Source organism: Phacochoerus africanus, chromosome 5 (assembly GCF_016906955.1).
Source record: "Phacochoerus africanus isolate WHEZ1 chromosome 5, ROS_Pafr_v1, whole genome shotgun sequence".
NCBI classification, from domain to species: Eukaryota; Metazoa; Chordata; class Mammalia; order Artiodactyla; family Suidae; genus Phacochoerus; species Phacochoerus africanus.
In genome coordinates, this window is record NC_062548.1 from 58,915,283 (window position 1) to 58,941,153 (window position 25,871).

Genomic DNA, 25,871 nt, shown 5'->3' on the forward strand with positions numbered 1-25,871 from the left:
TTTGTGTAACACCAAAACAAAAAGGTGCAGCAACTCCGGTTAAAGGGGGCTCTGCAAACTCCTAGATTTTCTTAGATACAATCTGAAAAGGATTCAAGCAAAGAAGTCCACAAAGCATTAAACAAACTTGACATTGGCTAATGAGAAAATGCCTTTTTCAATGACACTGCCACCTTTCCTTCAATATGTCAAAAAAAAAAAAAGACTACAGATTTAGTTTCAGGGGGAAAAAACCGAGTAATATTCCTTCTCTACCACCAAGCCAATTATTTAACAACAGGCTCCAGTGTTGGTACTTTAAACTTTACATCATCCATGAAAATCTTTATGAATCAACAAAAGACACTCCCTTTTCTTAAAAAAAAAAAAAAAATACAGAGGAGAACAAATCTCTCAAGAGCTTTTTTCCATTGTGAAAGAGTTTGCAAAGTAAAAACTAAGTACAAATGATATGGATTTTTTTTTTTTTTTAATCTAAAGAACAGACTTCAGGAGTTCCCACTGTGGCACAGTGGGTTGAGTCCAACTGTAGCAACCTGGGTCATTTCAGAGCCGCAGTGGGTTAAAGGAACTAGTGTTGCCACAGCTGCAGTGTAGGCTGCAGCTGCCGTTCAGATTCTATCTCTGGCCCAGGAACTTCCATATGCTGAAGTGTGGTCATTAAAAAAAAAAAAAAGAAAGGAAGAAAGCACAGATTTCTATAATCCTGATCCAAATAAACCAATTGTAAAAAATATATATATATATATTTTAATAAGAATCAGTGAAATTAAAAAACTAACTGGGAGTTCCCGTCGTGGTGCGGTGGTTAACGAATCCGACTAGGAACCATGAGGTTGCAGGTTCGGTCCCTGCCCTTGCTCAGTGGGTTAACGATCCGGCGTTGCCGTGAGCTGTGGTGTAGGTTGCAGACGCGGCTCGGATCCCGAGTTGCTGTGGCTCTGGCGTAGGCCGGTGGCTACAGCTCCGATTAGACCCCTAGCCTGGGAACCTCCATATTCCGAGGGAGCAGCGGCCCAAGAAATAGCAAAAAGACAAAAAAATAAATTAAAAAATAAATAAATAAATAAATAACTGGACACTTTATAATACTGAAGAAATTATGGATAGTATCCCTTAGATTGAATGATGGCGTTATGGTTGTGTTTTATATTATGTTTCTGTGGTTCTTTTTGACCCTCAAGTAATTATTTTTCAGATATGCCTGAAAGACTTACACAGGAAAGGATTTTTGAGAAGTCGCTTTAAAATATGCTGCAGGTAGACCAAAAAGACCAGTTATGTGACAACAATGTTTGAAGCTGGGTAATCTGGGTAATTAGTACATGAAGCTTTACTACACTCATCTATTTCTTGTGTAAGGCTGAAGGAAAAAAAAAAAATCCTATGCACCAAAACATCCTGTCAAAAGCAGAGAAATTTTGTCCCACTAAATCACCCCAGAATTCTGCTTATTTTGTCTTATTTACCTGGTTTGATTAACAATAAGGTCTATTCTTCAAAGCAATTAACTTCCTCCAATACACCTGTAACTGAAATACAAGACTTACCTGGATGTTTTTTAATTCCATTCATCAGCGAGGTGAGGGCCAGGTGAGGACACAACTAGTAATCTTACTTTAAGACCACCGTTTGAGCCAAATGATGAACTAACACAGGTTGTTTTTATGTTTTGAATTTATCTTACCCCCGCCCTTAGCTGTCTGAACTTACTGAGAAGTATACAAAGGTGAAAAGTAACAGCTATTTTTCCTTCCCAGGAAATAAACCTTTTCAATGAGAAAAGAACTCAATCGAAGATGACACCCAGAAATGTTCCAATAATCTCAGGGTACAGAACTCTACCTACACCCTTACACTCCACTTCCAAAGGCTTTTAAGTGGTTAGAAAAGAGCGACCCTGGCTGGTTTGTTTCTCTCCTTCTCCTTCCTTAGGGGAGGTGCTAGAGAGCAAAGAAATGACCAAAAGACAGGCCGGAAGAAAGAAAGCAAAAAGCATGGAGTCTGGACAATCAGCCTTTAAGTAAGTGAAAACTGTACCCAAATTAACTAAAGTTAAGAGGGAACCAGCTTATCCACTTCTTCCTAGAACTCCTACATACCCGTGCAGCTGAGAGGGTGGGAAAACCTGGCTGTGGGCATATCAGATCCCAACTCCCTGTCTCCAAGAATTCAGAGGTACAAAGGCAAAAAAAAAAAAAAAACCTCTTCTTGACCCTCGCCAATAGTGCGGCCGCAAAAAACCTCCCAACCCCCGGGCCGCGATGGCCAAGCAGCTCCTGGCCCGGTGAGGCCGCCCGAGCCCTGGGCCGCGGATCCCTAAACAACTGGCCGCGACCCCTTCCCCGGGCCGGGAGAGGGGAGCGAGGGGTCCGAGTCTCGGCTGGGAACCCGCCGGCCGCCGAGGCCCTCGCGCCCGCCCGGAACTGGGGTCTCGGTCCCGCGTGACCCGCTCTGGGCCCGGCCGGTGCCCCGCCGAGTGGGTCTCGAGCCTCGAACCCGGTCCACCTCGGGCCCGAGGGACGCGCGCGACCCCCTGAGCAGCGCCGGCCCCCACCGTGGGGACCCCGCCACTGCTACCTGTCTTCGCTCTTGTTTTTCTGCTTCTTCCCCATCGTTTGTCAGCGGCGCTCGCAGACCCAGCCCCTCTGTTCGGGCTCTCACAGACCCACAGTCCTCCGGCTGACTTCGGGCTCCGTTCGGCTCCGTCCCCCCTTCGCTGCCGCCTCTCGCACCCGGCTCTCCACAGACCCGCGCACTGGGACAGGGCACATATGGTGTGAGCTCTGAGTGCGCAAGCGCATCGCCCCGCCGCCTCGGCGTGGGGACGCAGGGCGAGGCTCATCGAGAGCTGCGCCTAGGGTAGAGCGTCTCCAGTGACCCGCCCGCCAGGCGGGAGCTCGAGCGCCCCCTGCCCCACAAGCGTCCGCCGCGCACCGACGCCCGCGCTGTTTCCAAGTTCTAGAACCCAAAGTGGACAATGAAGCTGAAAATTTCCCGTCGAGCCCAACCGGGAAGGGAACACACACTTGGGGAATTGTAGCTCAGTTCAGAAATAAACTTTGTGATTCCCTGCCACCATTCCACCTCTATACTTCTGTACTCTCAGCTGCGTGAAGTTCAGGAAAGAACCACAATGAACTAATGGTGAGCGGTCTCCATGTTCCCAAGGGACGAAGAGAAATCCAGGGACGTCCTTGGGCCTCTCAGTCAAGTTCATGAATTCTGCAGTATGTAGTTACCGACCCCCAAAATAAACAAAAACCGGAAAACAAGAACACGCTCATTAACTCTCCAAAGTAGATCGTAATCTTTACATCCAAAGCGAGGGCGAGTGCTAAAAATTTGTTAGGAAAAGTCTCGAGGGAACCCTATTGGGGTTATGAGTGTTCTATATCCCTATCTAGACGATGATAGGACGAGCGTTAACTACATAAAAACTAATGATGCCGTTATAAATTATACCTTAGCTTTTTTTAAAGAGGGGAAATTTTCAATCAACAATAAAAATGAAGCTGGATTGTCACTCCTAAGCAAGATAGAAGCTACTTCATTTCTGATGGAACACAATGTCAAAGCCTGAGAAAGCCAGCTCCAGGATGAGCACTATGTAACTATAACCTCCGGCATTCTTTGCTCTCTCGCAGCTGGAGTGTTTACCCGAGGGTGGAACACCTCGGTTCCCAGCGGCTGGGGCGGGGAGGGTGGGGAAGGAGCGCCTGCGCAGAAGGGCTCACCTCACACCTTCCCGCCCCGCCCCCCCAGCCCCCGCAACTTCCTGGGGCTTCGGAGATTGTATCGCGTGAGAGTCACAGCCAATGAGGAGGCGGAAGTGACGACTCTTCGCTGCCACCCGCAGCTGCTACGAGGCTGCATCCTGAGTGGATTGCTCTTCTGCCCCGCCAGGTTCTTTATTTCTCAGGTATCGCCGAGAGATCAGGTGAGGCAGAGGGTGGTTGTGAAAAGACCAGCTACGCATGCTGGGGCTAATGGGCACCCAGCTGCTAGGCATCCGGCCGGGGCGGGGGAGGGGCGCGGCTCAGACGCAGGTGTCCGCGCCGCGGAGGCTGCTTAGGCGCATGCGCCCCGGGAGGCATTGAAGTCGGGGCCACCTGAATTCTGCCCTCATCTGTTCCTGGAGGCGCCGGGAGTGGCCAGGATACTTTGGGGAAGTGTCTGGCTTGCAGTGAAGGGTGAGGCCCCAAGGTTGTTTCGGCGGGTACACGGGGGGGGGGGGGGGCGGGGGGGGAAATCAAGGAAGTGGTTAGGTGATTTGAGGACAAGTGCCTGCCCCTCAATCAGAAGCTTCTGGTTTCTAGAATTAAGAATGAAGTTGTTAGGATCATTGCACCATCTGCTTTCCACCCTTTCTGAATGCGGTGTCCACCTCCACCCGGCCCCAGAACAGCTGCATCAATAAACAGCTGTTTATTGATTCTGCATCCAGTTATCGCAAATTCTGAGCTCAGCCTATAAAACTTCGGCGATGAGCATCCTCTAGAACCCTGGTAATAACAGGTTCTGACAATCAAGTCAACGTTTAGAATCTAGATTTCTGCCTCATCCGCCCCATACGGAGAGTCACAGCCTTGTGTTTTTCTCTGGAGGTAGGGAGAGTGACATAAGTTTTCTGTATTTGAAAAACAACTTCTTTAAAATTTTATAGCATTAATGTGGATCTTAGATTTTGGTTTTTTAAACCCAGAAATACTTCTAAACTTAACGATAATTTGAACAAAAGCTAGGCACATGTTCCTTCAACCATTGACAAATGTTTTTTCAGCACCTGCAGTATTCAAGCACAGCTAGCTCCAGGAATACAAGATGAAATGAAGGGCATTTTTTCAGCTCTTTTCATGTAAAAAAGTGGAATCAGAAGTGAGGATTGCAGGGAGCTCCTGTTGTGGTGCAGCGGAAACAAATCTGAATAGGAACCATGAGGTTCAATCCCTGGCCTTATTCAGTGGGTGAAGGATCTTGCATTGCCGCAAGCTGTGGTGTAGGTCGCAGACGAGGCTCGGATCTGTCATGGCTGTGGCTGTGGCATAGGCTGGCAGCTGTAGCTTCAATGTGACCCCTAGCCTGGGAACCTCCATATGCCACAGGTTCGACCCTAAAAAGCAAAAAAAAAAGAAAAAGAAAAAGAAGCTGGGCGGATGAGTTTGTTCAGATTTTTGAAAGTGCTTCAGTAGTAGATGCAAATATTTCATAGTTAATTGAGATGCAACAGTCTCTAATAGGTAAATTATAAATTGAATTCTGTGGTAATAACCCAAGGATACACATAAAATCACCATCTGATTGTTGCTGGTAAAAGAAATACAATTCTTTTAAAATATGTAATTGAGAGAGTTCCTGTAATCTATTGAAATTTTAAAACTTATTTAAATAAAAATTTTTGGAGTTCCCTGGTGGCTTAGCAGTTAAGGACCTGGTATTGTCACTGCTGTGATATGGGTTCACTCCCTAGCCCATGCTGCAGATGTGGCCAAAAAATTTAAAGAATTCTTAATGTGAAGTGTTTGGTTGTCAGCAGAACACTATGTGGGCTACAAATTTTAAACTTGCTGGCATCTTTGAAACTAAGAGAAAATGTGATCTTTTTTTTTCTCTAACATTATAAACCTTCTCCCCAGCATCAAGGCTGAACTATACCATTTAGAAGAATGGAAGCGAATGCATCTGTCGACATGTTTTCAAAAGTCCTGGAGAACCAGTTGCTTCAGACGACCAAACTAGTGGAAGAACATTTGGATGCAGAAATTCAAAAGCTGGATCAGATGGATGAGGATGAATTGGAACGCCTCAAAGAAAAGAGACTTGAGGCACTAAGGAAGGCTCAACAGCAGAAACAAGTAACCTCTCTGCTCTGCTTTCTGAAATTGCTATAACAGTATGCTTCCAACAACTTATATATCCATGTACTGCTGTAGTCACATTTCAGTCCTCAATTATAGGGTTTTTTGACCTCAGAGAACCTATTGCTGTTAAAAATTTGCCTGGTTGGGGGGGGGGGGGGGAGGAATAGATTTAAAGCTACATTCACAGTGGAAACGAATCCACCTAGGAACCATGAGGTTTCGGGTTCAATCCTGGCCTGGCTCAGGGTTGAGGATCCAGCATTGCCATGAGCTATGGTGTAGATCACAGACACGGCTCAGATCCTGCGTTGCTGTGGCTCTGGCGTAGGCTGGCAGCAGTAGCTCCGATTAGACCCCTAAACTGGGAACCTTCATATGCCTCAGGTGTGGCCCTAAAAAAAAAGAGAAAAAAAATCTATATTCAGAATTAGCCTGATTAGTATATTAATCTACAGTCAAGTACTAGAAATACTTACCTAGGATAATTTTCTGAGCTCAGACATGTGTGGATGAGGAAAAAATGAATGAGGAGGAACATGGGGAGCAGAGGGTTTGTGGTTTTCCCTTTCAGGTAGAGTAGTGATTTAGCAGTGCTCAAAGCAGTCACCTTAAGAGCTTTATTTTTGAAGGAATTATTTCAGGCATTTGCAGTGTAACATTTAATTGTGTGACTGATTTATTAGAAAGAACGCATGCTAGGTCACAAAGAAAGGTGGCCACAGCCCTGTCCTTGTCAGCCTTTTAGAGGATGACTATGGAACAGACTCTGATCAAAACCAATCAGATTAAATTCTGTAAATTGAGTTTTGATCTTAATGTTTCCATTAGTTTATGTTACATTGAAGTACATTATCACCAGCTTTGGTTCCTCTCAACTGGCTGTGCCTAAAACATTAGCTTTTACTTTTCTAAAGAAACAGGAAGTTTTGTTTGTGCTGCTGAGCATCTGTTTGATGATGTTTACACTCTCATTGCTTAGAAGAATTGCTACAAAAAGGAATCTTACATGTGACTGAGTTCCAATTTTTATATTTCTAGTTTTCCAAAACACATGTGGTTTTGAAACCATATATCTATATGTATACATACACATACACACATATATTTACATATATACAGGGTTTTTTGTGGTTTTTTTTGTCTGCACTCTTGAATTAAAAATTCCCCAGCCAGGGATTGAGTGTGTACTACAGCAGTAACTGTAGCTTCTTTAATGACAATGCCAGATCCTTAACCCACACCACAAGAGAACTCCATGTGTATATACAGTTTCAAAACCAGAATACTTCTCTCAATTTAATGCTAGTAATGATTTAAGGTAATATATGGTGAGGTTCTGCTACACTTCATTTCGTAATTAAGTACTTTTGAATCTACCTGATTGGCAGTGAGAGGCATACATTTAATGAATTTGTGAACAGTTAGCAATAGTCTGAATATTTATATCTAAAAACAAGCAGAGGCAGGCAGTCTTTAGGGCTTTTCTAAATTAACACACAAATCATTTTAACATAAATCTGCCCTAGAGTAACCCAGAGGGTCTTATTTAGAGCTTTCATTGCACTTCAGTAGGTGTTTTTTTATTAAAATGTTTTCTGAGGAAGTAGGCAAGAAGGCTTAATGGTTTTTATAGATACTCTTTCTGCAAGAGTGGTGTAGATTGCATAGTAATTTTGATTTTCTGATCCTTGGGGTATTGAGGAAATCAGTATATTTCCTGGTAGGGATCGAACCCGTGTCCTCATGAATGCTAGTCGGTTCGTTAACCGCTGAGCCACGACGGGAACTCCCCAAGCAATATTTTTTAGAGCTTTGTAGGAACTTGGATCAAATGCTTCTGATTTTAGTAGTTTTATTTTTTTTGTCGTTTTTTTGTTGTTGTTGTTGTTGTTGTTGTCGCTATTTCTTGGGCCGCTCCCGCGGCATATGGAGGTTCCCAGGCTAGGGGTTGAATGGGAGCTGTAGCCACCGGCCTACGCCAGAGCCACAGCAACTCGGGATCCGAGCCGCATCTGCGACCTACACCACAGCTCACGGCAACGCCGGATCGTTAACCCACTGAGCAAGGGCAGGGACCGAACCCGCAACCTCATGGTTCCTAGTGGGATTCGTTAACCACTGCGCCACGACGGGAACTCCCCTGATTTTAGTAGTTTTAAGCAAAAAGAAATTAAATAGATCTTTACTTTCTAAGTGTCTGTTTTTATATAGAGTCTAAATTTTTATTTATTTTTATTTATTTATTTATTTTATTTATTGCTTTTCAGGGCTGCACCCGCAGCATATGGAGGTTCCCAGGCTAGGGGTGGAATCGGAGTTACAGCTGCCAGCCTATACCACAGCTCACAGCAATGCCAGATCCTTAACCCTCTGAGAGAGGCCAGGGATGGAACCCGCAACCTCATGGTTCCTAGTCGGATTTGTTTCTGCTGTGCCATGACAGGAACTCCCTAAATTTTTATTTTTGAAGTTCTAAGAAAATCTGTGATTTAAGTTACCAAGAAAGATAATTGTCTTAAATCTGAGCCAGGCTGTGGAGCTTGCCATTGCCCACAGGCTATTTGTGCACTAACACTAGAAACCTGGGAAAGTAAATCACTAGAAGGATTTCCCTCGAAGATAAAGCCAACTTGACTACAAAATATTATAGTGATTTGGACATAAAGTGTTAAGTGATATTAAAAGAGATATTTCAAAAGTGTATTTCCCTTTTCTCCAAATTAGGAATGGCTTTCAAAAGGACATGGGGAATACAGAGAAATTCCCAGTGAGAGAGACTTTTTCCAGGAAGTCAAAGAGAGTAAAAAAGTGGTCTGCCATTTCTACAGAGACTCCACATTCAGGTAACTTCGTTTCTTTCCATCAGTGACTGTTTTTGGACAAGATGAGATTGTTGGATAGAGATAAACTGACCTAATAGAGAAATTAAGAAAAATAGAAAGGGGATTACTTCCTAAGTTGTTTCTCTGTACTAGAAGTGTGTATATTAAAGTTAAGCAGTCATTAAAGGCTTAACTTAGGAGTTCCCGTCATGACTTAGTGGTTAACTAATCCAACTAGGAACCATGAGGTTGCAGGTTCGATCCCTGGCCTTGCTCAGTGGGTTAAGGATCCGGTATTGCCGTGAGCTGTGGTGTAGGTCGCAGACGTGGCTCAGATCCCGAATTGCTGTGGCTCTGGCATAGGCCCGTGGCTACAGCTCAGATTTGACCCCTAGCCTGGGAACCTCCATATGCTGCGGGAGTGGCCCTAGAAATGGCAAAAAGACAAAAAAAAAAAGTTTAACTTAAAAACCAGTAGCATATGAAAGTATAAATTATTGGCGATTAGCATTTCCATAGAAGTGGCTATTTTCACTATATTTTTACTAGCTAATTTTAAAGACATCTTAGGAGTTCCCATCAAGACTCAGCAGAAGCGAATCTGACTAGGAACCTTGAGGTTGCAGGTTTGATCCCTGGCTTTGCTCAGTGGGTTAAGGATCCGGCGTTGCCATGAGCTGTGGTGTAGGTCACAGATGGCAGTTCGGATCTGGCCAGCAGCTACAGCTCCAATTAGACCCCTAGCCTGGGACCCTCCATATGCCCTAAAAAGACAAAAAACAAATAAATAAAGACATCTTAAAAATGTGGTTAAATTTTCAATCAATGCCACAAGAATTCTGCTTTTGTCCCTACTCTTATGATATAGCCACAGTGTTGGATATGGGGCCAACACCTTGAACACCAACCTGGAAGTCAGTCACTTCTCAGCTGGCAGTTCATGGGGAGGTAGTGGCTTGACCAAGCCTCTCACCAGAAGCATAGTTGGGACCGCCAAGCTTGGCTGCAAGGAGAAGCTCAAGTCTGCCAACCTCTCTTTGGAGGCAGCTCTCTCATAAAGTGAAAATAGCTCCAGAAGAGGTTGTATCTTAAACCAAAGGACTCAAGCCTTTTGTTGTATTTTTTTTTTTCCTGGCCACACCTTCAGCATATAGAAGTTCCCAGGCCAGGGATTGAATCCAAGCCACAGCACTGATCTTTTAACCCACTGCACCCAGCTGGGGATCTCCTTGAGACTTTTTTTTAGCCCCCAAATGTGATTAGTTGCCAACATTAAAAATTTCTAATGTTGGCAACTAGTTGAATTTTAGATATATTTTTTTTTAAATCAGATAATTTGATGGCTGACCTAGGATTGTTTGAGGACAATTTGCAGATCCTGAATGGCTCCTGTCCCCTTAGACAGGCGCTCATATACAGAGTCTCTGTTCTTCACTCTGCTGTCTCCGCCTGACCCGCTTCTCTCATTTCCATAGCCTGGTCTTTGCCTCTTCACCCAACAATGTGGTTATTCCTTAACACCTTTCAGGGACTGATTGTGGGATTTACTGACTAAGAAAATACAATTAAAATACTGAGAGGGTACAATGTTCTCTAAAAGGAAAGTGGGAAAAGGATTAGGAAGGTAAAAAGACATCAAAAAACCTCTCTGCCGTTGTGGTCCACAGTCACCTCCCACTTCACATTCCTAAAGTGCCAAGCTCAGTCATGTGATGAGGTAATAAGTTATCCATATAAGATTGATATTATTTCTTATTATTAGCTGACTTTGCCCACTGGGTTGTTAGTTTTGTGCAGGCAGAGAGTATGCCTTTGTATTGTGGCCATCCGTGCTCCAGGTTCCCAGCCACAGAGCAGCAGTGGCTACACACAGTAGGTGCTCACTAAACATACTTGATGGATGTATAGACATCACAGCACCAGGAATACTTACCTTAAAACTGAAAAGTCAAGATTTAAATGAGGTGATAGGTAGAGAGGCAGATAGCAGAGGTTGTAGCCCATGACAGGCTAGATGCTTCATATTGTATAAAATCCTGGAGCATTCACAATCACCTTTTGGGGTAAGTGGGTAAAATGCCTATGCTTCACGTGTGGACACCAAGATTTGGAGAGATTAAGTGACTTACCTGATGTCACTCAGCTACTAAATGATAAAAGAGGATTTGAACCCAGATTTTAAGCCTAATGCTATTTTGACTACACCATGACTCCTACTTCAGGATTTTTAAAAATTGGATTAGTTGACAAATGATGCATAGACCTGTTTAAAATACATTCCATATTGATCTAGTAAAACAACAAAGTTGATTTATGTACAAAGTTTCAAAAACCTATTTCTCATAATGCTTTATCACTTGTTTGGCGCTTCATTCAAAAACCACTTATTAATTTGTTCTCTCCTACCATTTTTCACTAAAATCTCATGGCTGCCCTGTGGGTGATACATAAAAAGAATCACTCAGAGGAAAAGTGATGTGGCATCAAAGGTATAATAAACTCATTGGACCCAAGCCTAACTCAAAAAACTACACCAGAAAGTACCCAAGGTTGTTCCCTGATGGCCTAGTGGTTGAGGATCCAGTGTGGTCACTGCTGGGGCACAGACTCCACCCCTGGCCCCGGGAATTTCCTCATGACACAGGAGCACCCCCAAAAAAATTACCCAGAAAACCTGCTATTAAAATCAGCCATGGGGCTTTTGGTGCCTTAGTCGTGGAAAGCAGTAGTTCTCAAACTTTATTGGGCAGGAGAATCACTGCCTGTTTCTCAGTTGACCACCAGAGCATTTATTCATCTGAAAGCTGATTGTAATAATCACCTCTGGGTAAGAACGGCTCAAGAAGATGATTGTGGTAGTCTGTTTGCAAAACCCTAGAGGGAAGACCAGTTTAAAATATAAAGAAAATGTCACTTTCCATTTTCCTTTTCAGGTGGCTTATTTAATAAAACTTACTGCTAGTAATTTTCATTTCCTCAGACCCATAGTGACCCTATCTGCAGCCCTTAACCTTAATACGCTTTTTTGCTAAGCAAGATTCCTTCTTAGAGACACCATTCATCCCTTCTTAGTGACCTCAAATATGGTACTGTATGTACATTTCTAATTCTGAGAAGTGTCTTCTGAGTTCAGCCAAGTTCAGATATGTCACCCTGTATGAGATACCAGGAGACACACATAAGAGAAATGACAGTTTTTGTTCTTAACCATGAACATGATAACCTTTTGAACCACACAGGCACATGTAGACTATTAATGCTGGATTGTGAGGCATCTTACAGATGAAATGAGGTCATTTGACACCAAGGATAGGTTGGCTGGAGAAATTACAGAACTTGGAAAAACTAAAGAAAATTAGATGTGCCTTAAAGATAATTATTTTAAAAAAGAAATCCGTTTTAGCTTTTGATTTTCTGTGTGTTTTTTTACAGGTGTAAAATACTAGACAGACATTTGGCAATACTGTCCAAGAAACATCTTGAGACCAAATTTTTGAAGCTGAATGTGGAAAAAGCACCTTTCCTTTGTGAGAGACTTCGTATCAAAGTCATCCCCACACTAGCCCTGGTGAAAGATGGAAAAACACAAGATTTTGTTGTTGGATTCTCTGACTTAGGAAATACAGATGATTTCACCACAGAAACTTTAGAATGGAGGCTCGGTTGTTCTGATATTCTCAATTACAGGTAAATGAACACACTATCAGTTCATTTTAATTCACATCTTCAGGTGACATTTTTAGAGAATGTTTTTTTATGGTAACATTTATTTTATGGAATGAAGATCTTTTGAGCTGAGAGGTAGAAAAACCATCACAAAGGAAAAGCATATTTCTTTAAGTATACATTATACATGAACATGATCTTACAGCAAAATCAGAGTTATAGATAAAATTGAGTCATGGAATACACTTAGCTGTAAAAGTTTTCAAACTCACAGATCCTATGGAATGTAATTGTGTATTAATCTGGAAACCCAAAAACCCAAAATGATACTCCAGAAGAATTGACTCCTGATTTAAACCAAATTACGCAAATTAATAATGACTTGCTTTTTAAACACTAGATTCTTAATGTAGATGTTCCTGTACCACTTGTAGAATCTGATAAAATATATAAAATTTCATTTCTTTGCTTAGATTAAATTACTATGGGGAACAGTCTCAAGCTGAAAATAATCTAAAATCCAATTTGCATTTTCTTATTTATTTTTTGTCTTTTTGCCTTTTCTAGGGCCACTCCTATGGCATATGGAGGTTCCCAGGCTAGGGGTCTAATCGGAGCTGCAGCTACCAGCCTATGCCAGAGCCACAGCAATGCGGGATCCAAGCCTCGTCAGCAACTTACACCACAGCTCACAGCAACACCAGATCCTTAACCCACTGAGCAAGCCATGGATCAAACCCTCAACCTCATGGTTCCTAGTCGGATTCGTTAACCACTGAGCTACAATGGGAACTCCCCAACTTGCATTTTCCACTCTTCTCTATGTCCACTTCTCTAGATACATAATTTGTCTTAATTCCACAAAATAGAGCATATCATCTTACCTTTGTGGTTATTTTCGATTTTCAGAAATAACGTAAAATCTTCCAGTTATTCCAGTCATTGGGGCTTTCAATAAGTAGAAAGGCCTCTCATCTTTTTACTTCCTTCCTTCTTTTATTCTGACTCTCTCCTGCACTTGCAGAAATCACTCCTACATAATGGAAGTTGATTTTGGAGTTTAGGTTTTATTTTCTTAATGTGAAATAACATGTTAAAATTTTTTTTTTGCTTTTTTGCTATTTCAGAGCCACACCCACTGCCTATGGAAGTTCCCAGGCTAGGGGTCAAATTGGAGCTGTAGCTGCTGGCCTACACCACAGCCACAACTCGGGATCCAAGCCGCATGTGTGGCCTACACCACAGCTCCCAGCAACACTGGATCCTTAACCCACTGCTCGAGGCCAGGGATCAAACCTGCATGCTCATGGATCCTAGTTGGGTTCGTTAACTGTTGAGCCACAAAGAGAACACCAGTAAATTTTTGAAATGATTTCTAACTTTAAACAAGTTGAAAAAAAACTAGTACAAAGAATTCTCGTGTCATTCACTCATATTCCTCAATTTTCAACATTTTATATTTGCTTTATCATTTTCTTTCTAGGTATGTAAACTTCTTTTCAGAACCATTTGATTGGGTGTTATAGATCATCCCTTTCTGTGTGCATTTCTTAAGAATGGGAACATTTTTCAATAATCACAGTGCAAGGATTAAAACAGGAAATATGTAGTTTACAGACTTGATTCAAATTCCACCATTGCCCCAATAATGTCCTCCTTATTGAAAAAAAGTGGGTTTCATGTACTTAGTATGTGTTTTTAGTTTCCATTAACCTGAACCTGTTACCTTCCTTTGTTCTTCAATACCTTAACATTTTTGAAGAGTATAAGCTAGTTATTTTATAAAGCATCCCCCAATTTGGGTTCATCTAATGTTTCCAAATTTTGCATGTTTTCCACTCAAAATGCGGAGGTTATGTGTTCTTCCTTCTCCGTGCCTCGCAGGAGACAAATGGTGGTTTCTCTTATTTCTTTTTTTCTTTTTCTTTTTTTTTTTTGTCTGTTTGCTATTTCTTTGGGCCGCTCCCACGGCATATGGAGGTTCCCAGGCTAGGGGTCTAATCGGAACTGTAGCCACTGGCCTACGCCAGGGCCACAGCAACGCGGGATCCGAGCCGAGTCTGCAACCTACACCACAGCTCACGGCAACACCGGATCATTAACCCACTGAGCAAGGGCAGGGACCGAACCCACAACCTCATGGTTCCTAGTCGGATTCGTTAACCACTGCGCCACGACAGGAACTCCAGGATTCTCTTATTTCTGGTGGTGATAACTGAGCACTGATTAACCAGTTGTCTGCCAAGCCAACTGGAAGACCTTTTCCAGACCATTAATTTACTTTTTCATTTATTTGTATTAGAATGGGCTGTGGATATTTTATTCAATGGGCTGTAGTCTGTTACAGTTATTATTTACATTAAAGCTCAAATGTGGCCAGTGAGAGCCCTTTTCGTACTTACTGGCTTCTGTGTCCTTTTAACATGTCCCCATGTTCTTGGAGCCCTTTGTTTCTGGTGTAGGGAGATCTTCCAGGGCCCTCAGGCTATGCTCTCCATAGGAACTGGCTGTTTCTCCAAGAAGCCACGGTTCCTTTCAGTGGCAAATGCTAGTTCAAAACCAAGACCTAGATGCTAGGAGTATTTCCAGGGATTTTTGAAATACCTGTTTTTCAAGCATCATTGAAAAGAGTTCCATACTAATTCTGGGTTAATAGTAGTGAATACTGTGAGTTTTGTTAATGTCCATAGAGATCTAAACATTAAAAGATGTTAAACAGAATCAAGCCAGTCATGACAGGCTATCAGAAAGAGAGCAGGATTTTCCTTTGTCATTCTCAACAGTGACAGGAATCTAATACATATTCATCACACCCAAATAGATGAAAATAACTGATTTGCTGTTATGCACCAAATTCTGTTGGTGCATCTTTTGAAATGTTATCCAGTAATTAATGAAAAGAAAACAAAACAGGGAGTTCTTGTCATGGCGAAGCAGAAAACGAATCTGACTAGGAACCATGAGGTTGCAGGTTCGATCCCTGGCCTTGCTTAGTGGGTTAAGGATCTGGCATTGCTGTGGCTATGGCGTAGGCTGGTGGCTACAGCTCTGATTAGACCCCTAGCCTGGGAACTTCCATGTGCCTCAGGTACGGCCCTAGAAAGACAAAAAGACCAAAAAAAAGAAAGAAAGAAAGAAAACTAAACATTGATCAAAAGCATTTAGTTGTACAGTGTGAGGTTTAAAACTATTAACTATCAGTATAAATAATATACTTCTTCCTTGACACCAACATTTTAAAGAAAATTTTACTCCATTCCACATGTTACAATGAGGAAGGATGGATTTTTGTCCAATTTAGTATACCAACTGTACTAAATCATAGAGAGTAAGTCCTTTTCAAATTTGCTTTCTTTTTAGTGGGAATTTAATGGAACCACCATTTCAGAGCCAGAAGAAATTTGGAACAAACTTCACAAAGCTGGAAAAGAAAACTATTCGAGGAAAGAAATATGATTCAGACTCTGATGATGATTAGAAATCAGTTTTAATTCTTTGTAAATCTACCTTTTATTTCTCTTCTTCAGAATGAGATGTATTTTCTAAATTCTGTTGACTTCAGTACACTGGTCTTCTAATGGTCATCTTCTAGAGTTTTAGGCAGTTGCATCGCATTGAAAGACATCTTTAATATTTTCTGTGTGGAGGCTCATGTTTAAGGTGAGGAAAACTTCTGAGTTCTAAAATTATCTGAAAAAGGCCTGGATTCTCTATTTTTGAGATTGGTTTTATCATGATATGATTCTTACATTTTTATACCATTCTCAGTTGTGTTTTTAATCTACTAGATTAGAAATAGAATGCAGCAAACTCTTCTAGGACTAATTCTTACACGGCATTATTTACATTACACAAGAGGTCAAGTAATATTTACTGGTGTAAAAGACTGCACTCGTAAATGAATTAGAAACACTCTTCACTTCTGCAATATATTTAACTATTAAAGAACTGTTTATTTATTCTGTATGCTGCATGGTGTTGTTGAATCAACTAATGGCAGCAGATAGCTTTGTCAGGTTGTGAACATATTGCCTTACTTAAAGGGTCTTGATTGCTTGTATTTTAAGACATGCATTAAACAAGAAACATTTTTTGAATGGCATCACGAGGAGAACTACAGACCCCTAAGTGAAACAACCGTAACTTGTAAATATTTTTTAAAAAATTAAAGTCTGTAAATTGTCAAAAGAACATACAGCAAACTAAAACATATATCCAAGAAAACACTAAATCTCAGAAAGAATGGTAAGTCTTCATGGTATTTGAACCATGACCCTGCACCCTTCCTCCTCTCATCTCCCAGTCTTAGCATACAATTTATCTCTAGGAAGAGCAGACCCCTCTGCCATCTCTCATTCCCCCAAGCTCTATGTGGCAGGAGCTCTATTCTAAGCAATACAGCAAAGACTCCTGGAACGTCCTTCCTCCACCCAGTGCCCACTTGTAGCACAGAATATCCACCCCAGGCACACCCAGCACGCTGTTTTCTAATCACTGTTGCCCCAGCTTACTCATAAACTAAAGCAATAGTGATTAGGGTGGAGGTTCCATGCAAGGAGGGGGCAGACAGAGAAGATCAGGGGCTACCATCCACCACTCTACAGACCACAGGCATCACTCTGAGAAAAGCAGGAAGGGAGGAGCACAGAGGTTCTGCCCAGTGGAAGAAGCCAGCTGCACAAGCAGCTTCCCTAGCATTCCCGAAAGTGACCGACTTTAGAACAGTGAGAGAAGCTGAAGCCTGAGGGCGCTGCTATAGACAGAGGAGATTTGAGGTGGGGTGGAGGAAGAGAAGTGAGGAGACTGGCATCTCCATGATACCAGCAAGCCACACAGAAGACCAGTGAGGACAGCAGCATGAAAGAGGCAGCTCAGAGTAGTCTAGGCTTAGAACAGGCCTCAAAGACTACAAGAACCTGAACTGGATCAGACCGTGTGGCAAATTATGTCCCAAGGCATTGTCAAATAATAGAGAAGTCCACTAGCAGCTAGTGGATATTAATAGCAGGGTGTGATAGCAATAGAAGCAGACCAACATACAAGGCGCTCAGGGAAAACTGTTCTTGGGGTTGTGAAGAGTAAGGACAACTTCATACGTCCAGGCTGTGTGCTCTGCAGAGGAATATCAGAGGCTGTACAATTCACGGTAAGTGAACTTAACCAAAATGGTCCATGTAAGACACTAAACAAGTAAATGAGTCCTGGGGGAGAGGAGAGCATTGGTCTCCAGAACTGCTGTAGTATCTAAAAAGTCCAGGTTTGTTTTTTTTGGGGGGGGGGTCTTTTTGTCTTTTTTAGGGCCGCACTTGCAGCGTTTGGAGGTTCCCAGGCTAGGGGTTGAATCGGAGCTGTAGCCACCAGCCTGCACCAGAGCTACGGCAGTGCCAGATCGAGCTGTGTCTGAGACCTACACCACAGGTCACAGCAACGCCAGATCCTTAACCCACTGAGCAAAGCCAGGGATCAAACCTGTAATCTCATGGTTCCTAGTCGGATTCGTTAACCACTGAGCCTTGACAGGAACTCCCTAAAAAGTCCAGTTTTGAACACAACAAAGAAGATCTGCAAAGAAACAGGAAAGTGTGACCCATACTTGGTGGGGGGGGGGTGCGCGGAGGGAACAGTCCCAAAAACCCAAAAAATTGCTCTAGAGTGGGCCCAGATATTGGAAACAGACAGAAATTGCAAAGCTGCTAGTAAATTGTATAAATTAAAAAAAAAATACTAAAAGCATCCTGGAAGTAAAGGAAGGTATGGTAATAGTCCACTGAATGAAGAATATTAGCAGAGATAGGAATTAACCAAATGAAGATCTCTGTACTTAAAAGGATAATAACTGCAATGAAAGGCTCATCAGAGGAACTCTACAGAAGCTTGGAGCTTGCAGTGAAGAATCGGCAAATACAGGATTAACCAATACAGATAATGCAATCAGGAGAACAGGAAGGATAAGAATAATAAACAGCTTCAGAGAAATAGGGACCATCAACATGTATATAATGGAAGTGTCAAAAGTAGAGGAGAAAGAAGACAGTTGGAAAATTAGTAGAAGAAATAATGCCTAAAATTTGAAGAAAAACATAAATCCAAGAAGATCAGCAAATTCTCAGAGCAAAATGATATACACCCAGACATGTCTGAATAAAAATGTTAAAAGACATCTTAAAAACTCCTGTACAAGAAAATGCTCTCAAGGTTAACAATTGACTTACCAGAAACAATGAGGACCTAAGGCAGTGGAATGAAATGCAAAGTGCTGAAAGAAAAAAACCGCAACTAGGGATTTTGGATCTAACAAAGCTATCAGAAATGGAGACAAAATGACACTCAGGTTTAAAACTTCATTCCCAGGAAACCCACCTTAACAAGAAGTTTTTCAATCCAAAAGGAAGTGAAACCATACAGTAATTCAAACCTTTAACAAAAAACAATGCCAATAGAGGTAATTTTGTAAAACTAAAAAAGATGTTGTAATGACCTATTTTCCCTTCTTTCAGCAGTTCTAGGGAGTTCCTGTCGTGGCTCAGTGGAAATGAATCTGTCTAGTACCCATGAGGATACAGGTTCAATCCCTGGCCCCACTCAGTTAAGGATCCAGCATTGCAGTGAGTGGTGGTGTAGGTCGTAGATGCAGCTTGGATCCCACATTGCTGTGGCTCTGGCATAGGTTGGTGGCTACAGCTCTGATTTGACCCCTAGCCTAGGAACCTCCATATGCCACGGTGTGGCCCCAAAAAGACACCCCCCCAAAAAAAAGCAGCTCTATATTAAAAGAACAATTATATATATAATTGTGGTGTTGCACCTATAACATATAGAAATGTATATTTGACAACACTATAAAGCAGGTGGGAGCACATATTTCATATTTCAATAATGAAACCACAAAAAGCAAATAAGAAATTATAAATTAATATAAAAATCTGTATGTTCATGTTCAGGTATTTTAAAGCAAAATTATGAAAATTATATGTAACATTAAGAGGTGCAATATGTGTAACAAAAGAAGGGATAGAGCTTTATAGGGGTATTTTACTAGAATTAAATTGCTATGAAGCTAATGTAGCTTCTAACAAGATATATACTGTAAGACCTAGAATACCCACTAAGAAAATAAGATTAAAAAGGAATTAAAGATTAAAGGACTTAAAGTATTACACTATAAAATATTCACTTAAGAAAGCAGGAGTTCCCCTCATTGTGGCTCAGTGGGTTAAGGATCCAGCATTGCCATGAGCTGTGGTGTGGGTTGCGGACACAGCTCAGATCCTGAGTTGCTGTGGTAGTAGCATAGGCCAGTGGCTACAGCTCTGATTAGACCCCTATCCTGGGAACCTCTGTATGCAATGGGTGCTGCCCTAAAAACAAAAAAAGAAGAAAAAAGAACAAGCGAACAAAGAAAATGGAGAAGATAAAAGGTAAAAACATACCTAAAACCAACCATATATATAGTAACAGTACATGTGAATGTATTAAATCATTATGCAAATATTGTCAGACTGGATAACAAAAATAAGATTCAACTATATTTTGTCCACAGGAGACAGTTTAGAATCAAAGGTAAAACAACAATGAAAAAGCTATGCCATAGAAGTACCAATCATTGGAGAGCTGGAATGGCTAAACTTAGAGACAAAATAGACTAGAAAATGAATTTATTACAGAAAAGAGGGTAATTTTATGATAGAAGAAAATCTATCAAGAAGCTATAGTAATTGTAAACCCCTTTGCGCCTCACAATAAAACCCATGTATTTTAACAATTGCATATTTTGCTGTAAGAATTCTGAAGAAGAATTTGACATAATTGAAGGGGAAATAGACAATTCAGCAATGATAGTGACATAACCCCTCCCTGCCCCCTTTAAATAATGAATAGAAAGACTAGGCACAAGGAAATAAAAAACTTAACAACACTATAAACCACTACACTTAACACATCTATAGAGCACTTCCACAGTAGCACAGTTCTTCAAGATCATGTGGAACATCCAAGATAGACCATATGTCAGGCCGTTAAAAAAAAAAGCCTCAGTAAATTTAAAAATATTAAAGTCAGGAGTTCCCATTGCGGCGCAGTGGTTAACGAATCTGATTAGGAACCATGAGGTGGGTTCGACCCCTGGCCTTGCTCAGTGGGTTAACGATCCGGCGTTGCCATGAGCTGTGGTGTGGGTCGCAGACGCGGCTCGGATCCCGCGTTACTTTGGCTCTGGCGTAGGCTGGCAGCTACAGCTCTGATTTGACCCCTAGCCTCTGGCGTAGGCTGGCAGCTACAGCTCTGATTTGACCCCTAGCCTCTGGCGTAGGCTGGCAGCTACAGCTCTGATTTGACCCCTAGCCTGAGAACCTCCATATGCCGCAGCAGCGGCCCAAGAAAAGGCAAAAAGACAAAAAAAAACAACAACAACAAAAAAAAACTTTTCAAAAAAAAATATTAAAGTCATACAAAGGCGTGTCCTCTGACCACAATGGAATGAAATAACAAATCTGGGAGATGCAAAACTGGGTATAATTTAATGCACTCCTAAGTAACCAATGGGTCAGAGAGAAAAACAGCAAGAAATTAGGAAATCCTTAGAGATACGTGAAAAAAAAAAAAAAAAAGGAACATACCAAAGCTTAAGGAACACCACTAAAGCACTCCTGACAGGAAGACGTATAGCAGTAAACACCCATATTAAGATTAGAACATCTCTGGTGTTGCTGTGGCCATGATGTTGTCTGGCGGCTACAGCTCCTATTGTACCTCTAGCCTGGGAACCTCCACATGCCTCAGGTGCAGCCCTAAAAACACAAAAGAAAAAAAAAATTAAAAGATCTCAAGTCAATGATTGTCTTTAAAATACTGGTAAAAGGTAAAACTAACCCTAAAAACAAGTAGGGGGGAAAAACCTTAGAACAAGGTTACAGTCGTCAAGACTGTGGTACAGGCATAAAGATAAAAAAACAGATCAATGAAACAAAATTGAAATTCCAGAAATAATGCTTAACATTTTGGTCAATTGACTTGGCAAAGGTGCTAAGACAATTCAAGTCAAAGAGGAGTTCCCATCTTGGCACAGCAGAAATGAATCTGATTAGGAACCACAAGGTTGCGGGTTCCATCCCTGGCTTCGCTCAGTGGGTTAAGGATCTGGCATTGACATGACCTGTGGTGTAGATTGCAGATGTAGCTCCAATTCGACCCCTAGCCTGGGAACCTCCATATGCCACAGACATGGCCCTAAAAGGACAAAAGACAAAAAAAAAAAAAAAAAGTGGTGTTGGAACAACAGTATCCACAGGTAAAAGAATAAAGCTGAACTCATCTTCACACAATATGTGAAATTTAACTCATAATGGATCAAAGATCTAAATATATATATATATAAGGGTTAAAACTATAGAACTCTGAGAAGAAAATTTAATCATAAATCTTTAGGACCTTGGAGTAGGCAAAGCCTTCTTAGAAACAACACAAAAAGTACAAGTGGCAAGAACAAAACAGATGACTTCGACTAAATCAACATTAAAAACTTGTTTCCTGCAAATGAAATTGCCATCAAATTGAAACAACCCACAAAACAGGAGAAAATATTTCCAAGTGTTGTGTCCGATAAAGGACATGTGTCCGGAATACCTAAAGATCTCTTATAACTCAAGAAAAACACAGGTACCCCAATTGTTAAATGAATAAAACATCTCCACAGACTTTTCTTTTTCCTTTTTTTGCTTTGCTTTTTAGGGCCACACCCGAGGCATATGGAGGTTCCTAGGCTGGGGGTACAATCGGAGCTACAGCTGCCGGCCTACACCACAGCCATAGCCAGATCCGAGCCGCGTCTGCGACGACCTACACCATAGCTCACGGCAACGCTGGATCCTTAACCCACTGAGGGAGGCCAAGGATCAAACCTGCGACCTCATGGATCCTAGATGGGTTCATTAATCATTGAGCCACAAAGGGAACTCTGACCATAGACTTCTCTTCAAGGAAAATTTCAGGTGACCAATAGGCATGTCTTAGGTGCTAAGTCAGTAACCACCAGGAAAATACTCATGAAAACCATAATGACATCCCACTTCACACCCCTCAGACAATTATAATAAAAGACACACTGGACACAGCCCTGCCTACAAGTGGGCTGGGACTGGTCGTGCTGTACAGCCAGCTCTGCCTACCAGTGCACCCACAGTAGCTTCATCACAACACAAGCGTCCACACAGCCCACAACGGGGATACACCTAGAACACATGGCTCTGGTGACCAGAGGGGAGTGTGCTGCCGGACCCTATAGGATGCCTCCTATATAAGGCTACATCTCCAAGATCAGGAAATGTGCCTGAACTTCCCAACTCATAGAAACAAATACAGAGAATTTAGACAAAAGGAAGAGACAGGAATATGTTCCAAACAAAGGGACAAAACAAAACCCCAGAACAACTTAGTGGAGATGAGCAAACTAACAAAGGATTTAAAGTAATTATCATAAAGATGTTCAGTGAACAGTGGAAGATGATGAGCACAATGAGAAGTTAGAGAGTATATAATATGAAGAACTAGAGTTGAAGAATAGTCACTGAAGTTAAATGCACTACAAGGAATCAAAAGACTAGATTTCACAGAGGAACATAGCAAACTGCAAAGCAATAGTGGAAAATCACCCAAACTGAAAAAAAAATTTTTTTAAATTTAGGAATACCAACAAAAAGAGACATAGAATACTATTCAAAAATATTAAGGGGGATGTGCTGGGGAGGTGAGTTGAAAATGCAGGGTGGTTAGAATGTGTGTGAACTTAAGAGGTCATCAGGAGTCCTTCTGCAGTGTTGGTGGATATGTAAATTAGTGCAGGCACTATGGAAAACAATGTGCAGGTTCCTTAAAAAAAGAGAGTTACCATGGGATCCAGTAATCCCTCTTGTGGGCATATATCCGGAAAAGACCAATACTCTAATTCAAAAAGACACATGCACCCCCAACATTCACAGCAGCTCTGTTTACAATAACCAAGACAAGGAAGCAACCACACTATCCATCATCAGGTGAATGGATAAGGAAGATACACACACATATATATTCTTTATCCATTCATGTGTGTGTGTATCTACACACTCACACAATGGAATGTTACTCGGCCATAAAAAAAGAATGAAGTAATGCTATCTGCAGTAATATGGATGGACCTAGAGATTATCATACTAAGTGAAGTAAGTCAGATAAAGGCAAATATCATATGATATCACTTATCTGTGGAACCTTTAAAAATGATACAAATGAACTCATTTGTACAAGTTATCTGTGAGTCTTATTTGTAAACATACTCACAGACTTTGAAAACAAACTTACATTTACCAAAGGAGAAGGGTGTGGAGGTGGGAGGGAGATAAATTAGGAGTTGAAGATTAACATATACACCTGCTATATATAAAATAGATAATCAACAAAGGACCTAATATATAGCACTGGGAACTCTGCTCAATTTTCTGTAATAACCTATGTGGGGAAAGAATCTGAAAAAGAATGGATATACGTATATTATAGTCACTTCGCTCTACACCTGTAACTAACACAATATTGTAAATTAGGATTTCCTGTCATAGCTCAGCAGAAACAAATCCAACTAGTATACATGAGGATGCAGGTTCAATTTCTGGCCTCTCTCAGTGGGTTAAGGATCCGGTGTTGCCATGAGCTGTGGTGAAGTTTGCAGATTCAGCTCACATCTGGCATTGCCATAGCTGTGGTATAGGCCAGCAGCTGTAGCTCAAATACCACTCCTAGCCTGAGAACCTCCATATGCTGTGGGTATAGCCCAAAAAAAAAAAAAAAAAAAGGTATACTGAGCTGATTCTGTCATATCTTACCAATATCTATACCTTCTACAGTATATTAACTGATGCCTCAAATCACAGCAATGACAAAAAAAATTGTAAATCAACTATACTCCAACATAAAATACAAATTAATTTTAAAAGTAGAAATAGACTCAGACATAGAAAACAAACTTATGGTTACTAAAGGGAAGGGGTAAGGGAGGGACAAATTAGGAGTATGGGATTAACAGATATACACTACCATATATGAAGTAGATAAACAACAAGCATGGGGGATTATAGTCAATATTTTTGGTATATTGACTATACCAGTATTTTTGGTATAGTCAATATATTTGGTACTTGAAATACTATAAATCAACTCTATTCAAAAGATAAATTTTTAAAAGAAATTGATTATGTTTCTATACACTAACAGTGAAATATATGAATAAGAAATAAAGACTACAATTACAATACAATAGTAGCAAAAACAATACTTGGGTAGGAGTTCCCTGGTGGCTCAGCAGGGTAAGGATCCAGCATTGTCACTGCTGTAGCCCAGGTTACTGCTGTGGCACAGGTTTGCTACCTGGCCCGGGAATTTCTGCCTGCTGAGGAGGAAAAAAAAAAAAACCTTGCGAATAAATTTCATCAATGAATGACCTGGACAATGAAAACCACAAGACTTTGATACTGGAATCTGCAGACAACAGAAGCAAATGGTAAGATATCCCTTGCTCATGGATCAGAGGAATTGATTAACATTGTTAAAGTGTCCATACCAACCAAGCCATTTATTGATCTAATGTGATTCCTATTAAAATTCCAATGGCATATTTCACACAAATAGAAAAAAAAACAAAACAAAACAAAACAAAAAAACGATCCTCAAATGTGTCTGGAAACACAAAAGACTCTGAATAGCCAAAGCAGCCTGAGAAAAAAGAAACTGGAGGCATCACAATCCCTAATTCAAATTACACTACTAAGCTATAGCAATGACATCAGAGTGGTACTAGATAAAAATAGACACATATGCTAATGGAACAGAATAGAGAGCTCAGAAATAAACCCCTGTGTACATGGCCAGTTATTTAACAAGGGGCCAAGAACACTCAATGAGGAAAGGATGGTCTCTTCAAAAAATGGTGTTCAGAAAACTGGATAACTACCCAAAAAAATGAAATTGGATCCTTACCTTCCATCACTCACTAAAATAAGATTAAAGGCTTAAACATTAAGACAAGACACCGTAAAATTTCTAGAAGAAAACAAACGTAGGGAAGAAGCTCCTTGATGTTAGTCTTGGCAATGTTTTTTTGTTTTGTTTTGTTTTTTAGGGCCACACCTGAGGAGGTTCCCAGGTTAGGGATAGAATCGGAGCTGTAGCTGCCAGCCTACACCACAGCTCACAGCAACGCCAGCTCCTTAACCCACTGGGCAAGGCCAGGGATCGAACCTTCATCCTCATGGATGCTAGGCAGATTTGTTAACCACTGAGACACTATGGGAACTCCAGCAATGATTTTTTTTTTTTTTTTGGAAGGGACCCCAAAAGCACAAGCAATGAATGCAAAGATCAACAAATGGAACTACATCCAACTAACAAGCTTCTGCAGAGCAAAAGAAACCATTAACAACAAGACAACATGTAATTGTATCAAATCACCACATGTACCTTACATTTATGAATTATATGTAAATTATCTCAATTTAAAAAA

The 25,871-nt window shown here is 41.2% G+C and overlaps 2 protein-coding genes across 4 annotated transcripts in view; one reads left to right on the forward strand and one right to left on the reverse strand.

Moving 5' to 3' along the window:
• EIF5B (eukaryotic translation initiation factor 5B) overlaps positions 1-2,814 on the reverse strand; it is a 69,614-nt gene extending 66,800 nt beyond the window's left edge. The window contains exon 1 of one of the 2 annotated variants that reach the window (XM_047781449.1): positions 2,581-2,814. In XM_047781449.1, the coding sequence (XP_047637405.1) occupies positions 2,581-2,615 (35 nt within the window). In that variant the 5' untranslated portion in view covers positions 2,616-2,814. The remainder of the gene's footprint in view (positions 1-2,580) is intronic. The other variant, XM_047781448.1, reaches the window with a different exon arrangement.
• Positions 2,815-3,789: 975 nt separating this feature from the next.
• TXNDC9 (thioredoxin domain containing 9) lies at positions 3,790-16,315 on the forward strand. Of its 2 annotated transcripts, none has more exons than XM_047781451.1 (5): positions 3,790-3,940; positions 5,637-5,855; positions 8,586-8,704; positions 12,116-12,370; positions 15,710-16,315. In XM_047781451.1, the coding sequence occupies exons 2-5, from the start codon at positions 5,667-5,669 to the stop codon at positions 15,825-15,827; spliced, it is 681 nt and encodes a 226-aa protein (XP_047637407.1). In that variant the 5' UTR covers positions 3,790-3,940; positions 5,637-5,666; the 3' UTR covers positions 15,828-16,315. The 2 variants fall into 2 exon arrangements, with proteins under 2 accessions (XP_047637407.1, XP_047637408.1); XM_047781452.1 differs by lacking the exon at positions 3,790-3,940 and adding an exon at positions 4,115-4,193.
• The last annotated feature ends 9,556 nt before the right edge of the window (positions 16,316-25,871 follow it).

Coding starts and splice junctions, on each gene's coding strand:
- TXNDC9 (XM_047781451.1), top strand. CDS start 5,667: ATGGAAGCGAATGCATCTGTCGACATGTTTTCAAAAGTCCTGGAGAAC. Junction 5,856..8,585: donor AGGCTCAACAGCAGAAACAA/GTAACCTCTCTG, acceptor TCTCCAAATTAG/GAATGGCTTTCAAAAGGACA. Junction 12,371..15,709: donor TCTGATATTCTCAATTACAG/GTAAATGAACAC, acceptor CTTTCTTTTTAG/TGGGAATTTAATGGAACCAC.